This window comes from Micropterus salmoides, unplaced genomic scaffold, assembly GCF_014851395.1.
Source record: "Micropterus salmoides isolate LMB-PRFRI ecotype aquatic unplaced genomic scaffold, ASM1485139v1 Ms_hic_scaffold_9, whole genome shotgun sequence".
Taxonomy (NCBI): domain Eukaryota; kingdom Metazoa; phylum Chordata; class Actinopteri; order Centrarchiformes; family Centrarchidae; genus Micropterus; species Micropterus salmoides.
In genome coordinates, this window is record NW_024044681.1 from 14,006,299 (window position 1) to 14,031,015 (window position 24,717).

Here is a 24,717-nt window from a genome sequence, read left to right on the forward strand (position 1 = left end):
GAAGTGAGTGATAAAACATGTTCCTCTGTAACTAAGGCATGTAAGCCAGCTCCAAATTACAAGAGACTGCTCATAAGAGAGTCCCCAGCCTGCTATTCTACTCATAAAACCAAATGTGGGACAGGATGTGTATTCTTTCATTACACTCCAAATTCAAGCAAACTCAGAGTTGCCTCTTAAAAAAAAAAAGCTTCCTGCCTCGACATAACCTTCATTATTTGAGACCAAAAATAACAACTACAGAAAGTGTGCTAAAAACTAAGTATTTGGGGCACAAGTACATGGCGAGGATTTAAAACCATACAAAACACACACAATATCAAAGCCACACTATCTCCCACAGAAAATTACATATCTTATCCTTTTTTTATTCATTTTTATTCATTATTATTTAATCAGCTTCCTCTTTGTACAGAACGTTTTCGTTTGTCACCAGATTTAATGCTATTTTATGGCTCAAAATATATTGCTCCTTAATTAAACTGTCTTTATTCTGTACAGATTGCTCTCTGGTACTACAGATGAAATGGTCACAGATTTTTAGATGCAGCCGCTACGTGTGAAAACAGCCCCTGGAGTGTAGGAGTGATAAGAGTGTGTGGGCAGGTGGACATTAATGCTGCTACAAGCTCCTGTATTGGCAGTGTTTCCTCTCTCCTGTGCAGCATCCTACTTCTGCAGAATGGCCTGAGGGAAGTCCTCATTAATAAAGCCCTTGAGGGGTTTGCTTGTTCCAAACAAAGCAAGCACGACCTTAAACTAGAGGACTAATAATGGTTCAACAGTCCCTGAATGTTAAAATAAAAGAAATAAAATAAAACGCAGTGTAACAGGGTGGAGGCAGGGTGTACTACACAGATAGATGGTTGCTTAAAGTCCAACTAAAAATCTGATGTTTTGTGTCAAGGTGATTTTAAAATTCATTAAATTAATTACTATCAAATTATTTTTATCAAAACTAAAAAAAAAAGTTCAAAATGGAGATACATCAGAAATGCTCCTTTTAGTCTTCCTAGAGTGATTCCTTGACAGCTAAGCTAGCAGGAGCATGAGACACAGTGTAAACTTACTTTTGATGTTTTTTCTTTACAAATTAATTGATTATCAAATTACTTCCAAATAAATTTTCTTTTGGTTAACTAAATAATTAAACAACAACATTTTTCAACTCTAAAGTCATCATAAAATTAATGTAAAGGTAGGATTAATTACATTTCGGTTCAATTGCGGCTATGCTGTCTTTTTCATTTTATATAGTTTCATGTGTTTTTTCATGGGTAAAACATCCATAAGCCATTTTTATTATTATTGGTATCAAAAATATCTATTGTTACTGATAAGGGAAAAAATGGGGGACAAGAACAAAACTACCTGTAATGTGTGCTTATCCACAGCAGCTCTAACAACATGGTCACTGGCGACGTCGCAGTTACTGTCTATGGTTTATCCTTTAACAAATCTGTCACCCGCCACTCCTCTAACACCACCTACTCTTCTAATTGTGTTTGAGTGTGTGCACATGCTTGAGTGTGACATGTGTGCCGGAAGAAGCTGGAGGAAGCCGGATCTACCCCCTAGTTCTTTACAGCAGCGGGAGACGTTTCTGTTTAATGAGGTCTAGAAAGGCTCTCCCCTCAATTACTATCCATCAGCTCTCAGTGTTTGTGTGTGTCGAGGGTCATTTAACTCCCCCTCTTCAAGTCATCATCACTTCATCAGCAGTCAGTGCAAACAGTCAGTGACGTCAGACTACCGTGAAGTTTCTTTATTCTGGATGAACAAAATTGTGCATCAAATTTATAGTATATTTAATTTAAACTTTGCAGAACAAAGAATGGGATTAGTCTAGGGCTGATACTGAAAAACCTCTTCACCACCAGGACACCGGCTTTTAAAAGGTGCCCGTAAAAAAACAAAAGTTATGTTTACATTTACTGTTAAGGCCAATTTATACTTCTGCGTCTATGCCCACATGCTGCCGTGAGCTTTGATATTTGAGCATTGGTGTCAGCTCTGCAATTACACTTACATAACACTAGTTGGCGGTGGGGTTTCTATGTTCCACTGTGTTGAGTAGGCTACTACAAACAATGGCAACTGAAACTGAGCAGGTCATGTTGTCATTGGAGCCGATCGATGTTGAAAAGCAGTTACTTTTAGTGAAATTACTAAAACACAGAAACGAGAGAACTTGGTTGAGGCAGAACAAGAACAAGCCGGAAATGCGTAGGAGGAATGCGATGCTACCAAGCCGACCAATCACGGTTCTTGAGTCCAGCGCCGCTGCAACGGGTAGTTATATTTTTGGGGAGGTGCGGCGTAGATTTGACGCAAAAGTATAAATTGGCCTTTATTCACCAAAACATTTTTTTATCCTTGAGGTCTAAAAAACATGCTGAATGCTTTTCCTTCTTCATAAAAACACATGCAGAAGCTGATTTTTATATTTCAAATTGTGCATTGTTTACATCCTTGATTGGTAGCTAACAGTCTTCTCTGTCACTGTCTTTGTTGGTACATTACCGCCACAAACTATCGCCAGTGGCGGGATGTGAATCGAGCTGCCTGCATCCTTATGTGTGATACAAACAAAACTTATTAAAAACACTGCTCCATAGTGCTAGTAGCAGTCAAACGTTTAGTGGTGTACCTTACACCATTCGTGACATTGACTCACAGTTGCAGCCATTCATCTGTACTTGTAATAGTAATGCAAAAGTTCTGCTGGCTTTGCAATCACAACACTCATATAAATGTGAAGTTTTTTTTTTTTGAAGTCTTGTGGCATGAAGAAATTCAGCCTCAAACAATAAAAACCCACAAGGTCTACTTCTAATTGTATCCTGGGCCTCTTAGGGGGAAACTGAAGACATTTACACTGACAGTGGAAGTTGGGTTTGGGTTAATCGACAGTTCAACAGTTGAACAGATGTCTGTGTGAATGTGGAGCTTAGTTCTCAAAGCACTATTCTGAAACTAGTTGACACAGGCTTTGGGAAAAAAAATAACGTACTGCTTCTGTCTGAGGTGTCTGAGGTCCACAGTGTGGTTGTGAGAGTGCTGTGTGGAGAAGCTAATTAAACCCAGCAGGAATTATTTGCTCATGATTTAAATGATCACAATTCCTTTGCTTTGTAATTAGAAGAATTGCATAATTCAAAAAAAATACCTCAAATGTTTTCACCAGGAAACGTAGCAGCACCAAGCTAGCAGGAGATATGCGGGGTGGCATCTCAACATCGACGTTGTGTTGGCAGATCGATCGGCCTTTAGTGTCCTCTGTTGGTCGGCAAGCCACTCATAGTGCGATTAAATCATAACGATTTCTTTCCATTTTCCCCAAAGTCTCAGTTTGTTGTTGGAGCAGCTTATAACAGCAAAGCTCAGAAAAAACTTCTAGAGTTAAGTGTTAAAAGTTTTGTAGATGATAACCTTTATTTTATTTTAGAACCGTTTCAACAGGAACTACTGGACAGATTTCTTCTTCTGATATATACGCGGGTTTACAAATGAGAAGTTACCGCAGTGATGGCAGCTTGTCTACATCTGCCTACAACCCGGATTCCTCGATATGTCTGCTTGTTTTATTCACACAGCAGCATAATGTAAGTCCTACTTGGAAGTAAACCCTACACGTGTGCGCGCACGCACACACGCACACACACACAAATCTCCCACTGTGTTCAGGGGGAGTAGATTGCATCCTCTTCTGTTCAGATGTGAGTCCCAGCTGCCTGGAGGGAAATGGATTAAACCTAACTGGCATCATTTTATCACACACACATGCGCAAGCTCTGTCCACAACCCCAAACTCGTTTGCACACCAAGTGCTTTACCCACCCCCTATTAACACACACACTCACACAGAGGGGATCTCTCTTCTTGCAGAAGTCTATTATTAGCTGTTCAACCCAGAGACAAACTAATGACACGTTGGGATGAATCACCAGAGCTGCTGCCTCCAACCATCATTACACTCACAGCGCAGCTACAGTAGACAGCCATGTAGGATGCTGGCCACCACACAAACACATACGCATACCTTCAGTCTGCTTCAAGAACTGCAGCAAATGTTTTCATGCATGAACCTCCGAGGCCCACGTGTCTGCAGGTTTCCACTCCGACATACACAAATTCTGAACCAAGAGAGACTCTGCAGTTTCCCTCAGCGCTTCAGTGCTTTTTAACATCTTTCAGCTCATTGTTTTGGTTTTATTTACTTCGCTGTTTTGGTTCTGTCTCACCGCTCTTATCAACCCCGTTTGTAGCAGGGATCCGATATCCGATCCTGACCTCGTTTAGGGGATCAGGTATCGGCCAGGTGTAACCGTTCAAAACTTAATACAGATTCATTGTCAATGTCATACAAAATTCAGCGTTTCTGAATCAGTTTTTACCGTCACAGCAATGCCGGGCCTCGTGTTACCTTACATTAAATGTATCCCACTGAGCTCCAGGCAGTGAGGTAAACAGACTTTACATTTGGGAAAAGACAGCGTGTTTTTACTGCATCAGTACTCTTTAATCGGGAGATAACGCGGATTCGAGTAACTGGAATTGGTATTCTGAGAGTAAAAGTAATGTCCAGCCGTAGTAGCAGATGTTTTTCAGTGAAAAAGCTTGAGTAAACCAACTGTAACTGCTCGGCACCAAATGACAGAGTTAGCGACTTGCTGGTGAACATAGAGGAGCATTTAGCAGCTAAAGAGACAGATATTTCCCTCAGAAGTTGGTGGAGACCAAAACAGAGCTAAAAGGAAAGTCAATATCCGTCATGAAGACAGAAACACAACTCCAATAAATTATTATTTTGTTCTTTGACTGCTGAATGAGCAAACAAGCAACTGTAATGTAATATCACCAATATGTTTGTGTTTTTTAAGTCAGCCTTTTCTGCTTCCCTGAAGTATCTGTTAGTACTGCATTTTGTTCCACATGTAAATTTTGACAGATAACATTTGAGATCTAGGTGGTGCCTTGGTGTCCTGTGTTTTAAAGTAGCGACATAGATTTCTATAGCATCGTTTGAAGCCACAGCAGGCAGCTGCTATCAGCTCAAAAGCCTTTATAAACCTTGTTAATGATTGCTTCCTGCTGGGGACCTTCATTGCTTTTGTCACTACCCATCAACTCTACTGTGTCTCTCTAAAAGGCCCAAAACCTTTGTTAAATAATAAAGGGTTTGTGGGAAAACATGGTTATTTATTCATTTCTCAAAATAAGGTATCAAAAAGGTATCAGGACGAACATGTGAGTATCACATCTGCATCAATGCATTTCTAACAATACCCAGCCCGGTGTTTGTTTGACAGTCACTGATTTGCAACACTGCCCACTGTTATGGCTCTGTGTGTTCCCCTGTGCTGTGTGTCCCTTTTTCTCTTCTGTCCTCTAGTTCTGCCCCAGATGTGCTCCATCTGACTGCTGAATGAGGTCCACCTGGCCTTGGAAAGAGGTCTTTAAAAGCTCCTGTGCCAGCATCACAGACGAGAAGCTTTTTGAAGTGGGACTGCTGGTTTTGCGGCCTGGGATTTTGTGTTTTGCCTATAGTCTTTTGGGGTTCTTTATTTGTTGTCTTGGTTGACTGTATGTCTTTTTTATTCATAAATCCCACGGCTTTGGTTGTTTTAAAGGTGTGTTTTGTGGTTTGGTTGGGTCAGTGTTGGGTGCTGTTCGCCCTAAAGAGCTGCCTACTTAGTAAGATGACCTTGGATAATCGGACCACAGTATGGCAAAATGTGATGGCTGATCAATTTAAATCATCTCACAGTATTTACTGCCTTCCTTCAAACTTGACTGAGCATAAGTAAGCAGCAAAATCACACAGTGAAATTCAAAGTACTTGGTGTACTGCTTGCACTGGCTCTGTTGTTGTCTAAAAGCAGTTATCAAACTGCCAGTCTGACTGAAACACAGCTAGTCTGCTGGCTGCTGTATTCAGACAGACTACAAAACACCATTATTACTATGTCCAAGGACACCTGGGCTGTTACCATGACATCTGATGTACAGCATATGATGTAAATAGGTGTCAAAACAAACACACCGATCAGACGTTGACATTTTCGCTGGAGACTGTGACAGCTTCAGCTGGCAGCAGGCAATGTTAATGGGAATATAAGTAATACATCAGATCATGTATCAGAGGCGATACATGATCTGGGTTCCCTGTTACTCCTGTACAAGAAAGGGAGTCTGCAGGTTTGCCCCCGAACAAATACTGTAGCAGATCGCTTTACTCATCAAAACACCGAAATTCTAGATGTCAGTCAGTATGTTTGTCCGTTTGATATAAAGGTCCAGGTTAAGATATCTCCGCCAACTGGCCTGATTGACATGAAAAGTGATGTGAATACTCCTCTTACTTAAGCGACAGAATACGTCATTGGTCCCATATGAGCATTTTCTGATCTTATACTGGTATGGTTAAGGTTTGCTTAGGTCACTTGGTCAGGTTTAGAGAAACATCATGGTTTGGGGTAAATGTGTACTTGGTTAAACCTGCCTTTTAAGTTGGTATGGCGAACTTGTTGGCAAACAGTTGCTTATTTACATATCCACCTGTTACAGAGCAACATTTCGATTCATGTGGAGTCGTGTTTCTGTCCACCTTGTGAAATTAAGTCTAATATTTAGCTCCGTTTTTGGTCAATATTAACTCCTGGGGGAAATATCTGACTCTTTAGCTGCTAAATATTCCACTATGTTCACCAGCTAGTCACTTAGCTGCCCGCTGCGGCCTTAAAAGGCGCTAAGAGTAAAGAAAAGTTGTGGGCCGGACACAGCTAAACAATGAGCTGAAATTCACTGTAAAGCCGAGAGGAGATGCAGATTTAGGTGATAATACTCTGTAGGTTCGTCACTATGAGCATTTGATACATTCTTATTTTAAAAAATATCTATTATAGCCGCTTTAAGGTTAGGGGAATATTGTGGTTTGGGTTAAAATAACTACTTTGTTGTGGTTACACGACAATAACCACTTGGCTGGTTAAGGTTCGGTAATATTTGTGGTCATGGTTGAACGAAACAATCCTCAACTGTCGTTTGGAAATAGGAAAAAGGTCTTGACATTTCGTTGACCCATCTATCCACCCCGACCTCTCCTCATATCCAACCCTCTGCAGACTGTTGCTCTATAATAATGGCACACTACTTCCTGCTCTGCTCCCAGCGGACAAGAGTCATAATTACTACGGCTTTCTCATTTTTGGCTATTTTGCTGAAAGGACTGATGCTGTCGTTTTTCTGAGGAGGACAGTGTGGGATGTTCCTCAGAGAACTCTTCCTTGTGATTTTGGTGAACCTCTGACCTTTCCTTTAGCATCCTATCAAAATCTATCAACTCAAAAACTCTGTCTACATAAAACAAAAACAAGTGCCCCTCTTGACCTTACCAGCAGCTGGAACAGCTAGCCCCTGGTAGGATCGGTTAAGATAAACTGCTTGACGGAACGGCGCCAAAGAGTGATTCACAGACTCCAACAAGCCGAATGTACTGTATGAGATGCTACCTTAGCCAGAAAAGAGAGACAGAGGGACATTTCACAAAGCAAGCTTAGGCGGTGAGCTGCAGTTATTTTGGTAAGTTTAGATAATGACCGTTTCACAAAGCCAGATTGGATGGACTCCATTTTTAAATGGCTGCGGCAACTTCAGCTTTCAGCCAAACCTAATCAGGAGCAGGTTCTGTACTGACATGAGGAATCACACACCGGTCTAACTGCTCTCATGTGCTTTGGAGAGCTGTCCACTAAAAAAACACCCAGTCATCGTGTAATCACACATTTCGCCTTGTTTCAGCTTTGTTCAACATCAGAAGGCTTGTAGTTGTCAGGGAGCCCAGGGAGTTGTTAAAAAAACTCTATTTTTGAACTATTGTTTTTGTATTTTCCACCGGTGAAAGCAGTACTCTAATCTTTGCATTAACATGTTATTGCAACATTTTATTGTAATAGCCGGCTGTGTTGGAGTTGGTCATTTTAATTGATTTATATATTTTATGATGATGGTTTGTTTTGTATGTAAAAACGTAAATGTAGTAAAGTAAAAACTACAACATTTCCCTCTGAAACGTAGTGAAGTAGCAGAAAATAGTAGTAATCAAGTACAGTAAAAGTACCTCAAAAACAATGCTTGAGTAACCATTAGTTCATATTGTCCAGCCCTAAAGCCTCTGTCCCAGCGACCCAATGAGTGAGTGAGTGAGTAAAACCTCTGTGAAAACTTCTATGCACAGTTCAAAGAATGTGCATAGACGTTTTCTAGAATCAGATTAGAGATAAAACAGCAACAGGCCAATGTCGGTTTTGGCTAATGCCGCAACTAAAATACCTGACAGATCTGCCAAATACAACCAAAAATATATATGGGACAGTTACTTCTATAAAAATGGTACATTAAAATACATCAACCCTAATGTACAGTGGGTGCTCCATATTCAAACTGCTGGATAGGAGCTCTTATTTCTGTACTCCTGGAGTAGTTCACAGTGATAGACATCAGGTGGTGAGGGGGGGACACTCACACTCTCCCAGCTGTCAGCTTAAACAAACATGTATGAGTGCGTCGGAGGTTTAATTCAGTCTATGCTTTAAGCTGGAGTCCGGTCCCAGTCTTGATGCTTCCAAACACAGCTAGACCGGCTCGGTCTGCTGGGTGTAGTGACTGTGTGCAGCTTTCTGGAGTGTTGTGGTCACAGTTAGGTTGCCAGGTTTAGTACCTTTAAGCCTGTACAGATACAATGCAAATAACCCTGTGTCTGGCAACCCGCACTTTCGCTGCACAGAAGCACTGGGAATGGATTAACTAGTGTTTGTCAAGAAGAAGTAGCAGCACTAGTAACTCCTCCTAAAAACACCAATTGACGTTTTTAAATTTTAGTTTGATTACAGATTATGTAAACGAGATGTGTGACTTAGTAAACTTTAGAGGTGTTTTTTTTAAAACTTTGGACAGAGTCATTCTAGCTGTTTCCCCCTGTCTTCATGCTAAGCTACGACAACGGCATCCTGACCCCCATCTCCTTGTTGAATGCAAAGACACGACATTGACATCAATCTTCTGATCTTGTGCTTTGAAAATACTGAACTGCTGCTTTTAAGCTACATGGTCTGACTACAGCTCCCATGAGTCTTAGACACAGGCACGCAATCTTAAAGTCATGGTAGCTGTAGTTGTTGGATTTAAACAAAGATGTTAACTTAAATGTATTATACCAAACATGTTCCAATACCAAATCTAATGATCTATTCTATTTTTTTAGCATAAACAGTAAACAGGTGTGTGCATGCTGTCAGCGTATTATTGGAGCGGTATGGGGAGGCTGTGCAAGATGCTCACTGACCTTATATTCACCAGCCAATCCCACCTGGACATTGTGACAAATACATTATAAATGTGTGGAGAACGAATACTGATCTGCTCCAACAAGTCATATGTGTGAACAACGCATTTTCCTCTCCAGCTCATGTGAAAACACCCGACAGCACTACTGGGCTGCATGTGATCCACCCTGCCACCAACACATGCTCTCCCTCACTGCTGGAGTGCATCCTGACCTTCTGAGACATATGTGCCTACAGGGTTTTGCATGCAGACTGGCCACTGAAGTCTGTTTTTTTTATTTTTTTTGGGAGACATACATGCAAGCAGCAGTCCCCTTGCCACTTGGTGCCCTAGATGAGTCCTTCCACCCTTTTTCTTCCCAGCACAGTTTCTGCACCTATTTTGGATTCAAAACCAGGCCAGGCAGCAGAGCTCTGGGCAGAGCGCTCTCTGCCAAGTTTGTCCACCTCTTAAAACACTAGATTAGGAAGAGTTTAACTCAGTGGCTGTCAAATTTAAATTACGCACTCTATAAGTAGAGGACTCTGTATGAATCTGGTCATCTGGAGTTCCCTCTCTTAATAATGTGAATGCATCATTTTCCTTGGCAGCCCTTTTAAAAAAGGGAATACAATGAGAGTTTTAGGTGTGCAAAATGAGCAGATTTTCAATGAACGACAAGCATCATTTCAGTGTGTGTTTCTCGGGTTTTTAAAGTGTAACGACCGGTCTAACAACTGAGGCTAATAACGTAACCGGTGGGGTTATTTTTAGTCTGCATGAAGATGCGCTCAGCAGTGATGGCGATGGCTTCCTCCCCCTCCTACACCCTGATGACGTCGTGCTGTTACGCAAATCCAGGGGTTCACCTTTTGCAGACCTCCAGCGCTGTCAAATTTCTGGCGTGAAATGGGAGGGAATACACAGATATAAAGGCTATACAGTGTCTCGATAATACAGTACAATGCGACACAGCCCTAATGCGCGTGTAAGCCTTTAACTTCTGCTTTAGTTTAAATTCCTCATAATAAAGAGACACTTGTCTAAACTCGGTGTTGGACACACCCAGCGTGGCACGAAGCGGGTTGCTTGCATCCCCCCTGTGCGAGGCATCCCAGCGTATATCAGATTTGAACCCAGCACCGGGTCGCAGCACCGCTCACCTTTCAACAACATACTGACATGCACAGTCTTCCTTTATCTAACACACACGGAAATAACAACATGCCATGACAGAAAGTGGACACTTAACTATTTGTAGAGGTGTTGGAGACACAGGTCAAGGCATTCGCCCTCCACCTCGTCCTCAGTCACCAGGTCCGACAAGGGGCGCATCGGCACCGGGTCGCTGTCCTGCAGAGGCATTCTCATCTCCCGAAGAAAGAGCTCCAGGAACCGTCGGAAGGTTTTCTCCTCTGCTGTAGAGCCGGCCATCATTTCTCATTCCTGGACAGACAGAGACAGCTCCGCCCGTCAGTAACACACTAACTTGCCGGGCTATAGGAGAGAAGAGTCAGAACACTACCCGAACTAGTTTGGACTGTGAGTGCGCTGCCAGACTACCTGAATGAATGTGTAGTACCGGAGGAGCAGAGCCGTTGACCACCGGTGTGTCAGCAAACAGCGGGTCTGACTGGATGTGCGGCACCGCGGCGTCTACGATTATACTACCGGGCGCGCTGTCACAAGCTGGACTGAGCCCCCATTCAGAGCGGAGCGGGAGCGCGCGCCGTGTTATCAGGGATTTCGGATGATCAGAGAGCGGTGACGTCAGAGAGGTCGTGAACGTGCACGTCTGACGTCTGAGATCTTTCTGTAGACGTCGTGAAGGTGGCCTGTTTTTCATGATGTCTGCAGTTCAGAATAAAGTATTATATCATGATTACCTCAGCAAAGGCTCACGTCCACAAAAGTAAACTTTATTAGAAAAAAAACTTTATTTAAAATGTTAAAAAGCAAGGCAAGTTTATTTGTATAGGCTTGCACATTTCAACAAGGCAATTCAAAGTGTTTTCCATAAAACATAAACGGGAATATGGGGAATTTAAAAAAAGACAATGACATACAATTTGGGTGAAATAGAAAATAAAAACAGGATAAAAAGGACTGTAGAAGCTACAGTGCAGTGTAGGTTATTAATCCAGCCTTAAATTTTATTTAATTAAAGGCAGTGGTAAAAAGAACCGTCTTCAGTCTTGATTTAAAAGAGAGTTTAAGCAGACCTGCAGGTTTCTGGGAGTTTGTTCCAGATATATGGAGCATAAAAACTGAATGCTGCTCTGGGGACAGAAAGCAGACCACATACAAACAGTGGTTGAAGTACATTTACTCAAGTACTGGTACAAATTCGAGGTAGTACTTTAGTTTTTCCATTTTATGCAACTTTATACCTCTTACTTATGTCTCTACATCTGTATATAGTGTGTATGTTATTTATAGGCTACATCTACGTAAGAATGCTAACTTATTCTACTTTTATCGTATCTTGTCCTTTACATTCCTCGGTGCTGACATGCAAACACAGATTTTCCCTACAGAGGATTAATAAAGGCATATCTTATCTTAGCAATAGAAAGCATGCTGATAGGAGATATTACAAGCTGGCATGGGACTGCAGGTGATTAAAACCACAAAGAACATATTTGGTACATATTTATCTACTGAGCATCAGCAAATCTCAAACCAGCACTGCTTTATAAACAATTTCCCCATTTCAAAAAATCGCTTAATGGAGAAAATAATCAGCAGATTAATCCATAATGAAAATAATCATTAGTTGCAGTCCAATACTAAACAGTTAAAAATGAGCTCTGCTTCAAAAATTAAATACATAACCATACTAATAGTATTTTTTACTTTTGATACTTAAGTATTTTTAATAGCAAATTCTTTTGTACTCGCATAGAAATTTAAATCAAACACTTCTAGTGGAGTAATATTTGGCAAGGGTGTCTGTACTTTTACAAAAGTACAGGATTTGTGTACTTTGTCCAAACGATACTAAGGTACAGTACAGTCCCGCTACAGTCTTTTCATCCTACTATCATCTGGCCCGAAGAAACAGAAGTATCAGCTGCCTTACCACCAGACTAAAAGCAGCTTCTTTCCTCAGGCTGTGAGTTCACCTCACCCCCTGCATTTCATTCTAAAACCCTGTGTTGTTTAATTATAAATAAATTAACCTTAATAAACTTTTGTGAACCCTTCCTGCCCAGTAACACCATGTAATATCTCCACATTTGGGGACTTTGAATGTTGATATACTGAAGGATGAAGTGATCCTTTAGGGGTTAAGAAAATTCTGGCACATTTTAAACTAAATGAACAATATAACGATCATTAATCCAGAAACTTCAGATATAACAGTAAAACACTGATAGGGACCATTCTATAGCAGAATGAGTGCTTTTACTTTTGATACCAAATATAGCTTTACTTATGCACTTTTCTCAAACTAAAACACAATGATCATAGGTATGACTGGTTAATGTGGCTTCCAGTTCATTATAGCGGGGTGATATTTATAGTAAGTGATCATGTGACCTGTCTTAAAGGCTTTTAGCTGCAGCACTGAAAGTCTTGAATAAATGATGAGGAGCATGATGGCTTGAAACGTTTGATCAAATGAGTCCACTAGTGGGTATACAGCAGTGCGGTGGTCTGCTGTGTTTTCATTTTTTACATAAATAAATCATACAAATAAATATACAAAAACAAAAAATACATATATATATATATATATATATATATATATATATATATATATATATATATATATATATATATATATATATATATATATATATATATATATATATATATACATATATATATATATATATATATATATATATATAGAGCAAACCCTTGTTAAATAAAAATAGATTTGGCCACTCAGACCAAAAGCAACAGACATTCCTGTAACTGTTTTTCTTGATTAAACAGATCAAGACTCAAAACTTTCTGATGAAAAATAGCATTGTGAAATAACAGTTATTGGGGAATTTTTAAATTATATTGGTTTATCTCACATATTTGTGGTTATATAATATTTTCGGTTAATATTGATTAATTATTATTATTATTATTATGAATGATATCAACATTTTTATTTATTTACTTTAAGGTCTTTAAGTGACCATAGTCTAAAAGTCTAAAACTACAAATCATGTACATAAATGGGAAATTTAAATGCCTGCTTTTTTGTTGTTCCTTACTTCCAGGCAGCCACTGATTTCCATACCTTTAAATCAATTTACAGAAATTTGCCTCATCAGTTTGTATGACAGATACAGTATGTTTATCTCAACAATTTTGAAAAAAAAAAAAAATCCCATCATGTTTCCTTGAATAAGTTTAATTTAATTTGATCAAATAGTGAATAATTAATAGTAGAATAAATAATGTTTGCTTCAGCTAATTGCGTCTGGAAGAACTCTATTTCTACTTCAAGAAGCTTTCTGCTTCATGAAAGACAATCCACTCACCACTTTAGTACTTAAGTACAGGACTGTTGCCGTATCAGTATATGAAGATCAACATTTCAGTACAATAAAAGGTTTTGATAGGATCTATGAAGGAGACAATTATTCATAAAATATTCATAATAGAAATGTCAAATATTGTATTGTACAGGTGAAAACTGAGTTAAGTTAATTATAATTATCAAACATCTGGCTTATTATATGTCTGTGTGTGTGTGTGTATGTGTGTGTGTTTAACCACTTATACTTTTCTTTACTACATTTAAGCGGGCTATATCTTACTTTTACTCTACTACATTTTTTTTTACAGCTTTAGTTACTAGTTATTTTACAAATTACATAAATTGACCAACTACAGTAAACGACATTACAAATGAGTGCATCATAATAACAATAATAATTTAATTAATAAAGCATATATATATATATATATATATATATATATATATATATATATATATATATATATATATATATATATATATAACACGTACATAGGTCATTTTTCTACTACCTTTACTTTACAAACTTTGTTTAGAAAAAATACTTTCTTTACTTATTGCAGGACTTCTTACAGCGTGTAGTTGCTACCTTTATTGAAGTAAATAAACTTTTTTTTCCCAGTAATGGATGAAGTAAAAAAAAACACACGCGTAGCCAACAGTGGAACAATAAAATAAATCTTGCATCTACTCGGACATTGTAGATTACGAACACAGAAATACACCCGGAAATGAGTGCGTCGTTGTTTTCAATCCCCTGAATGTTCAACATGAAGGAAGCAAACATGTCTTTGCCTTTGAGTGTCGGGGATCTGCTGAAGGCGGATCTCCAGGAGGACCCCCTGTACCGGGACGACGGCCTCTGTGTGGTCGGTGTTTTCGGTAAAAGCAACATGCAGTCCGGGCCGTCGAAGGAGTCTCTGATCAACATTTTGGCGGACAAACACATGTTCACGATGTTCGGCGGACCGGAGGACGGCGGCACCGCGGACAGCCACATCCAGGCTTTCTACAACCAGGAGAGCCGGGTGCTGTACCTGCTGCTGTCTTCCGTCTGCGACAGCCGGCAGCTGCTACGGGCCTGCCAGTCTCTGAGCGCCGGAACCGGACACTCCGACACCCACGACTTCTGGAAAAACCTGGACCGACAGCACTGCCTCCACCTGCTCTACATGTTCTCCGTCTGCCACGTCCTCCTGCTCGTCCATCCCAACCAGACCTTCGATGTGACCTACGACCGGCTCTTCCGAGCCCTGGATGCCCTGCGACAGAAGGTCCTGCCTCTGATCCGGGCTGCCATCAAAGACTGTCCGGTGTCCAAAGAGTGGAAGGTGAACTGTCGGCCCTGCCCTCCACGCCTGCTCTTCGTCTTCCAGATGAACGGCTCTCTGAAGGTCTTGTTTTTGATAAAGTTTATAAAAAACTTGTGGTCAAGCAGTTGGGAAAAGCAGGCCATTGCCCCGGGGCCCCCAGACACTCAGGGACCCCAAAACCCACAGATTGTTCACTTGCATAACTATGGGGACTTCAAGCAGACAATTATTGTTTCTTAATTTTACAGCCTGTCATGTTGAGGTACATTGTGTTATTAATATCTACTGTTCAGTTATGAATATATGGCACATATCCTTAAATACAAATGATCAAGTCAGCTGACACACATCAAATTAGACTTAACTTTTTTAATACAAAAATGCCAAAAAATAATCGGTTTCAGCCTCTTAAATGTGAATATTTACAATTTTGTATTGGTCTTCTGGGATAGTAAACTGAATGTCTAATTTTATTTATTTTTTTACTGTACAAAACAGAACAAGGAATTTAAATATGTCAGCTGGAGCTCTGGGAGATTGCGGCTTTTAAAAACATTTAGTTATTACATAAAAAGGCCATAAATTGCATAATAAAGTTAATATTAATTTTAAAGCCTGTCTTGTTGAGATGCTTTGTGTCAAACTCTAGTTTTTATTATTCCAGTTAGGCAGACATGGTACATATTCTTAAATACAAATTGTCACAAAACAGATGACACACGACAAACTAGAGCAATAGTTTAATTGTAGTTATTGGTTTCAGCTTCTCAAATGTGAACATTTGCAATTTTTGTGGTTCTTTTGGGTTAGTAAACTGAATGTTTTTAGATTCTTTACTGTTATGTGGACAAAATAAGGAATTTAAATATGTCAACTTGGGCTCTGGGAAATTGTGTCTTTTAAACTAATTGAATTCGGTTAGCCTTCATTTAACTTACTAAAGTCTTAGATAGGAGCGTGAAAAGCATATTAAGTTGCTTCTATGTGGAAAATAAAATCTCAAATTTAACTTGGTGAACTGCAGAAAACATGGGTCAGATAATATTCCACCGTGTGACCATGGATTGATTCCTGGGCTATATAGGTTAGAAGTAATTAGAGGCGGCACATCTTTGACCCAGGACCCCTGTCCCTAATTGTGGCATGACGTTTTGGTAAAAAAGAAAATATTGATAGGGAATAAAAGATAACCAGAGTTGAAAGCGAAGACTTTTAGAGGCCCGAGCTTGATTTTGTGCCCCATCTTTTCTTTCTTTTTTTTAAAGCAATGGTGCTAAGAGTTCAGGGAGAAGGTCGAAGATGTGTAGTCACACAACATCCCAGTGAGCTATAAACCCTCAAGAGTTTCATTTGAACTTTAATGACACCTCTTTTGTTTGTTGTTCAAAGGTGTCTGCAAATGGCTCTGGAGAGTCTGGAGTAAACCCCGACAAGCCCAAAAAGCACTCTCCCAGGAGGAGGCTGCAGCACGCCCTGGAGGACCAAATTTATCGCATCTTTCGTAAAAGCAGGGTCCTGACCAACCAAAGCAGCAACTGCTTGTTCACTGTGCCCGCAAACCAAGCGTTTGTGTATGTGATACCAACAGTAGACGAGGACCCCGTGGGTACTTTGATTGGTCAACTGCGGTCTAACTGCATCTTGTGTGACCAAGACCCCACGCCGACGGTGTCAGGGCCGAGGCGTTACCAGCAGATGCGGCGTTCAGCTCGGCAGTCCGGCTTCAGCAGCGACTTGAGTAGCATGTTGATGGGCGGTCAGGTGGTGGACTACACCTTGAAGGAATTCCTCTGGCAGCACGTAGAGCTGGTGCTGACCAAGAAAGGCTTTGACGACAGCGTCGGCCGCAACCCACAGCCCTCACACTTCGAGCTGCCGACATACTCCAAATGGGTCCAGGTCGCCTCCAGACTCCACCAAGTCCTAATTAGCAACACAGAAGAAGAATCAGCGGAGCTCGCCACAAAAGTGCAAGGCCAGCTGAAGGTTTTGGATGCATTTCTCGATGCGGACACAAAGTTCTCTGAGAACAGGTGTCAGAAAGCTTTGCCACTGGCTCACAGTGCTTACCAGTCCAACCTTCCCCATAATTACACCACTACAGTGCACAAAAACCAGCTGGCGCAGGCTCTGCGGGTGTACAGCCAGCATGCCCGAGGTGTGGCTTTCCAGCGCTATGCACTGCAGCTTCATGAGGACTGCTACAAGTTCTGGAGCAACGGCCACCAGCTGTGTGAGGAGCGAAGCCTGACTGACCAACACTGTGTGCACAAGTTCCACCTGCTGCCTCAGCCAGGTGATCACTTTCTATGGCTTTCTCAGATGACCCTGTGAATGTAATATAAAGGGTGTATAATGCAGCAACTATCTGCAGTGTAGTTTATAGTAACAGTGACAATTCAGTCAGCCTCAGGCAAACATGTACTACTAATCGGTTGTGGGATCCTAAAAACCATTATGTGTAACTGAGTTTGTAACATGCCGCAGGATAGTTGAACATCTTCTACAAACATTAGCAGAAAGTTCTGAATGTATTAATGTACATGCATGTTTCTGTGTGGATTTATATTTAAATTAGGATAAAAAAAATCAATAAATCTGACATTCATTTCTGTAGGAGAGAAGCCAGACATGGATCGCAACCCACCCATCCTGAACCACAACAGCAGGGGACGAACCACAAGCTCCTGTAACTGCGGCAGGAAACAGGCTCCTCGTGAGGATCCGTTTGACATCCAGGCTGCCAATTATGACTTCTACCAGGTCAGGATTCACACTGCTGCACCCTCCCTCTGATGACCAGAGCAGCTTCTCTCGACTGATTGTCAAATTTCATTCACACAGCTCTGATTGTGCTAATTTGACACATCTGTAGTCATTTTTGGTGCTAAGCTCTTATTACTATTGTGTCAGATAAAGTGTCCGGTACCCTATTTCCTCCTGAGGAATTTCATACTTTATACTTCAATCCATGGATGCAAAAATCATTTAAATGCAGTTCTGCCACATGTGAAATCCTGGTCATTGATTTCCAACATTAATGCAATTGGAGAAATTAAAGGGAAAACTACCACCTTATGAACAGAACTGAAAGATCTCTGCTTATCCTCTCGCAGTTTACTCATTCATTCAACCTTTATTTATTTTTAACCTCTATTGGTCCAGTGGTAGCAGTTCACTCTCTTTTACATGGTGCCTGCATGTACACAGGACAAAAAAGGAAATGCAAAACTTTTAACGTACAAAACTGAAAAAATAAAGGTTAAGGATACCAAAAAGGCATCAAACCACCGTTAAACCTGCAATATCTGGTTGTTTTTTTTGACATTTAATTTTGTTTTAACTTGAAATAGTGAGCGTGATTTCAAGCAGCACTAATAGATACTTCAACCAGATGCTGTAAATATAATACTGACATATTGGCAAAGGTGCTATGTTATGAAACAGTTGCTTATTTATAGCTCCAGCAATTATGAAGCAACATAATTATTCAGTCGTGTTTCTGGTGAATGGAAGTTCAATACTGGCTCTCGTCCAGCTTTGTTTTTTGTCTCTATCAAGGAAATATAGCTGCTAAATGCTCCACTCTGTTCACCAGCTAGTCACTAACTGTGACTGCCTGCTGTGTGGTGCTGAGCAGGAAGTGTACAGGAAGGTTTTGGAGCTTTTTCTTTAAAAACAGATGCCTGTTGCGGCCGAGAATGACTATGAGAGATGTGAGAGTGAACTGAAACAGTAAAGTTGAATGCCTGACAGGTAAACAATGAGCTGAAACTCACTATAAAGCTCCATAAAGCCAAGAGGAGCTGCAGATTTAGGTGATAATTATCTGTAGGTTCATCACGACGAGTAACTTCTTTCGCTTATAATAAAAGTATTGATTATAGCTGCGTCATATAAAATCTGCAACACTATAAGTATATTGTCACATTGCCCAGCCCTTCCTCAAATATTAGTTTTTCCACCTCTTTGTTACACCTGTAACGGAGTTCTTCCTGAATAGATGCTGGAGGAGAAATGTTGCGGGAAGCTGGAGAGGATTGAGTTTCCGATGTTCCAGCCCAGCACTCCTGACCCAGCCCCAGCCTGCAACCAAGCTCAACGACCCCCATGTGAGGCCTCGGGAGCTGGTGAGGGAGAGAGGCTGAAGGAACCAAGCACAGTCCCGAGCCACACACTGGGAGACACTAGCCTCAGCCTGGCTCTCAGTCTGGGCCAGTCCACGGACAGCCTGGGGCCCTATGGAGACGGAGAAGGAACCGACACCCAAGTCCAGCAAAAGAGGCCAAGCCTTGTTGACCGCCAGCCCTCCACCGTGGAGTACCTCCCGGGTATGATGCACACTGGCTGCGCTAAAGGCCTGCTACCCAAGTTCTCCAGCTGGTCGCTGGTCAAACTGGGTCCAGCTAAGTCATACAACTGCCACACCGGTCTGGAGCAGCCAGGCTTTCTACCAGGCTCTTCCTTCCTCTTGCCTTGGGACTTAGTGATCCGGTCTCGGTCAGAGGATGACACAGGACTGACGGAGCCTCTGGATGGAGGTACCTCCTCATGGCCAGCTCCCAACAAGAACCTGGTGGGAAAGCGAGGGAGCACTGGAGGGCTCGGTAGGAGTCGCAGGAGGGACGATATGGCTCGGGTCTTTGTGGGGTTTGAGTATGAAGACGGCAGGGGAAGACGCTTCATTAGCTGCGGACCTGATAAAATAGTGAAGGTGCTGGGGCCCGGGGGCGCCAAAGATCCTGCCACCAGGGTGTTAAACACAGACATGCCGCTGTACATTCCTTCCCCTTCACAGGCCCGCGGCCTGAAGCCTCACTTCGCCCAGCTGACTCGCCTTTATATTGTGGTGCCTGATACCCAGCTGGAGGTTACCCTCAACCCACAGGTAAAGAGTAGACTCCACCTCTATGACTTCTTTGTTCAGGACACTGTAACCTAAGCTGTAATACTGTAGTTGCAGGTATTTACTGTGTATAGGCTTTATTTACACTTCCAAGAACAGTAAAACATTACTGTAACAAGCCAAGATGTCCGGAGCAGATCAGAGTTTTGCTCTGTTAAGCCGAGAAGCTAAAATAGTCTAAAATAGTTTTGCATTTTAATGTGAGCATCTTGTTGTAAAAGACATTGAATATGGTTTCCTCAAAAAATGCCTCAGATAGTATTAAATCTTAAAAAATTATAAAAAGAAGTATATTTTCTTCCCTGCCATAGATATTAATTAATATTCTTTATAAAATGTTTTTGTGTCTGATTGTTATAGACTAGGGCTGCACGATATTGGAAAAAACTGACATTGCAATATTTTTCTTTTCTGCAATTTATATTGCGATATGAAAAAATACAGGAATTTACAACGTGATTGTTAACACACAAACGCTTTATTTGAAATGAAATAAGCATCCTAGAATTATTGGGTGATTTGGTAGGTCTGAAGGCTTTTTGAGTGCAAGCTATCCTTTCTTGAGCATTAATGCAGTAAACATATTTTTAACTAAATGATAATAAATTAAAGAGCAGCAATACACCAACCCGCTGAGTGCTTTACAAAAGTTTCTTTGCTTTTTGCAACCAAATCCACAGTTTCGGTGGTTTTCAAATTTTCGACGACAGCTAAACAATATTGCTGGATCGCTGTGCATGCAGAGCCTGCTTGTCACTCATTAGCAACAAACTTTGTTTATCCAAGAACCATTAAATTATGTTACATCAGACAGATTTCTCTTGTAGAAAAGTCATGGAAAATGAGAACCGTGCTAGTTGTCCTTTGTATACATCAGCAAAAAGTTTTGGTGGTTGAGCTTTTTTGACTTGCTTGACACTGCATTTGTCTGCGATGTGACTATTGCGATGCTAAAACGATATATTGTGCAGCACTATTATAGACATTATATACCAAACCAAAGCGTTACTGCTAGTTTTACAGCTCATCGTCTCAAAATAGGCAAGTTTCAATTTTATCAAAAAATTAAATTAACTTCAAATAATATATTGTTTTTTGGTTATCCTGCTTATCTGGAACGAGGTGGCATTAATTTAATTAAGTATATCATTAGAAATTATTGTTATATTGACGTTACAACACAGGTTGTAGTTTGTAAGTAAGAAAAAGTTTATTTATGTAGCAAGTTTCCAAAACCAAGGTTACACAGTGCAACAAAAACAGTTCAAGGCATCACTTAGAGAGGGTTAAAAGAATCATTACAAGAGCAAGAAATAAAAATTACATTAATAAAAAGAAGAAATCCAAGGCATCAAAAATCAAACGTAAAGAATGTGTGATATATGTCTGATCATTCTTTAATAAGTGGTTGACTAATATGGGGTTTTCAGTAGCAGATATATAATTCTGATATCAAAACAGAGAAAAGTCATGTATAATTCCAATATTCCGAGCAGAGTGCGATATAATATACATGATTATCTCAGCCGTGTTGTTTTAGATGGATTTTTTTATTAATTAATGAAATAGAAAGATACATTGGGTTTTGCTGTAGATTTCAGAATGTGACTGGCATTTAAGGGAGAGTGGCTACAGTTTGTCAGAAGTGATGCCATTCAACTACAATATTCTCTATAGTAAAATAATGTATATTTAACACCAGCTAGTAATGGTTTTAGTTTAGATTAGCTGTCCTTTAGGATGATATATTGGCCTTGTGAGTGCAGGTATCGGTCCGATTAAACTGCCAATCTAGTCTATCGCTAGTTTCAATAAGAGACGTATGAATGAATGTACTTTTAATAATGTCACATTAGAGCTGATACTATGACTCTTCTGCTGTGTTTTCAGGTACAGCCTGGTCCTCCTCCCTGCCCAATTTTCCATCCAGAGAAGACGGATTTAGTGTTACCGCCTGACGGTCTTTGGGTGCTGCGGTTCCCTTATTCCTACGCAACAGATAACGGCCCCTGTTACCCCCCCAAAGAGAACCAACCACTCAACAACTACAAGGTGCTGCGAGGCATCTTGAAAGCCACCACTGCTAATCCTCCACCACAATGAACCTGCCCCACACCTTCACCTTCCTGGACCCACTCTTATTTATTTATACCTACTCGTATACCTAAATACCCCTAAACCTCTTCAGCCCTCATCAGGTCAAAATCTGACCTGATCAACACTTTCGTCCATGACAAGCATGTTAGAAATAATAATTAATTAATAACTAAACTAAACTAAATGTGCTGTGGATATTCACAGTCCACAGATTGAATCCCATTCATTTAGATTGTTGATTTTGAGAATAATTCAAACAAATTTACTTCACACGTTCATGCTCCCCAGAGGAAGAACCCGTTCTGTAGTCCCATCCAAACTAAACTTTAAAATCATCAGTATGGCATTCGTTCAAACACGTTTTGGGTATTGTAGGCTGAAATGGACATTGTAGCCCCCTGCAGCCGTTAGCAGAGCTTTAAGTGGCCAACATACTTCTTCAGAAGTGCCTGTCAGACTTAGGAAACCCCTAACATTTTAACAGTGTCTGACAATATCTGTAACTTTCTGAAACCAACTAGCTGACATTCACGTAGCGACTGGCGTGATACAGTTCTCTCTGTCACTTTTCATGTGAACAAAGTGAATGGCTTCCAGGAGGCTTACCAACACACCAAGTCATCAGTCTGTTGTCAGGTTCCACTGGGCCGTCGTTGAGCGCCTGTGACTGACTCTTGCCCGTTGGCTCTTGCCCGTTGGCTCTTGTTGTCCCTTGTCAGCAATTGTTTGGCAGTTTGAGCATGTTAAATCAGTGTCAGAGGCAGCCTGTGTGAGAGAGAGCTGTGTGATTGTCTCTTCGGCCTAGCCAGTTGATAAGAAGACCTTGGATGCAGAATATTCAGTGTAACTTTTTAACAGTAAGCCTGCGTTAGTACAGCAAGCACATCTTTTCCTCTGTTTCACCTGTCCATACCGACTAAAACAGCATTTTTTTCTCCACAAAACAGAGCTTTTGTGTGTAAATCTTGTAAATGATGACGTAAGCCTCCAAGTGAGGGTACGGGGCTATGTGGTAGTAAAGTTAAGAAGAGTTCTCTGTGATCATTCATTTTAAATGCCATCATAGTCGTCGTGGACGGAGAGGAAAAGATGGACTTAACGTGGACGTACTGTTGTGAATAATAACGGTCAGCAGCGGTGAATTAAAGTAACGATTAAAACAGAGGCTGAAGTTGAGTGTCAGGAATTAATTCTTTGGCAATATTTTACTGTAAGTCCCCCCCATTTACCATTTATAAGCAGAATATGAAGGTTTTAATAAATGGTCATAGCTATCACTTTAATGTAGTTGTAAACAGATATAAGTGCTTATTAATATATTTATCAACAACTATAACTCATCCTGTGAGCAAGTGGAGGCTGCTGTTTGAACATATCATAAATGACAACATAAAAAAGTTTAAATAATATAAAATATGCGGAAAGAGGAGAATTGAATTGTTAACAAATACTGTAAATTAATAAAAACCTTTTTTAAAAGTTATATCTGCGTACAAATACATTATAGTGTGTTATACACCTTATGTCACCGTAATTAAATGTTTGTAAACTACTTAAAAATGTGAAATAGGGAGACGCAAGTGTTGCCAGATATTCTGCATCAGGTGTATGTGCACTACTTCGCCGGACACACCTGATGTTTTTCTGTAAATAAAGATAACAAACTGGCTGTTTGTCATTCTGTATTGAATGTTATTATTTATAATGTTATGATATTTACGTGTCACTGATGTAGAGGTATAGTGAAGCATTCATTTCTTCATATAACTCAGATCAGATAAGGAAATCTGACTGGCAGCCTCCAAGAGAAAATCCTCCAGGTAGATTTTTAAGCAATATGCATAGTATTGTGTTTGTGTCCACTAGATGGGGCTGGACTCCATCATCATGCTTAAACCACCACATCAATGACTGTTTTACAGCTTGGAGCAAAGGCAAACCAACAGAGATGGCCCTTATTGGACTGTTTATTCAACAATACATGTTATTGTGTCAAACTACAGATGAGACAGAGGGCCTTTCACATTTCCCAAATTTGTGCATCCTCGATCCTCACTCCTTGAGGTGCATTTTAGGAGTTGAGATGTCCTTCACGATGGCGCATTGAGATCAATTTCCGGGTCACAGCCTTGAGGATCGAGGAGGCACATATTTGGGAAATGAGAAAGGCCCAAAGAGAGACAGCATGTTTACAATATGTTCAAAATGATGTTGCTAACTAAGACTCTATCTAACCCCAGATGCTGGCTTCATCACGCTGGCTTCCTGTCAAATTTAGGATTTAATTCAAAATCCAAGGTCCGACTCAATTTGGCATACCCTTTTGAAAGCCCCCTCAGAACCCTGGAAGACTTTATATAACTGGGCGAAAAGTTTTCTCCCAGAGTTAGTAAACTGAACAATGTGCACAATGGATGGAGCGCCCCTGTAAACACAAACTGCTGACAAGTAATACTTTGAGTTTACATTAAACATTTCATTGATGTTCTCCAAAATATGTACACATAAAAGGTGGGTTCCTGTCACATTCATGACAACCACTTTATGAACAAGTTCAACCTGCATGAATCAACGTTTTTGATATTGTA

General features: G+C 40.5%; 2 protein-coding genes across 2 annotated transcripts in view; one reads left to right on the forward strand and one right to left on the reverse strand.

The window, feature by feature from the left end:
* Positions 1-11,118, reverse strand: part of ppm1e (protein phosphatase, Mg2+/Mn2+ dependent, 1E) — a 45,397-nt gene extending 34,279 nt beyond the window's left edge. Inside the window, exons 1-2 of the mRNA XM_038709219.1 lie at positions 10,891-11,118; positions 10,580-10,773 (exon numbers count right to left, since the gene is read on the reverse strand). Coding sequence (XP_038565147.1) covers positions 10,580-10,764 — 185 coding nt within the window. The 5' untranslated portion in view covers positions 10,765-10,773; positions 10,891-11,118. The remainder of the gene's footprint in view (positions 1-10,579; positions 10,774-10,890) is intronic.
* Positions 11,119-14,468: 3,350 nt separating this feature from the next.
* smg8 (SMG8 nonsense mediated mRNA decay factor) lies at positions 14,469-23,812 on the forward strand. Its single transcript, XM_038708762.1, has 5 exons — positions 14,469-15,207; positions 16,516-17,422; positions 17,744-17,889; positions 19,130-20,014; positions 21,923-23,812. Exons 1-5 carry the CDS (start codon positions 14,575-14,577, stop codon positions 22,133-22,135), a joined length of 2,784 nt encoding a protein of 927 aa, XP_038564690.1. The 5' UTR covers positions 14,469-14,574; the 3' UTR covers positions 22,136-23,812.
* The last annotated feature ends 905 nt before the right edge of the window (positions 23,813-24,717 follow it).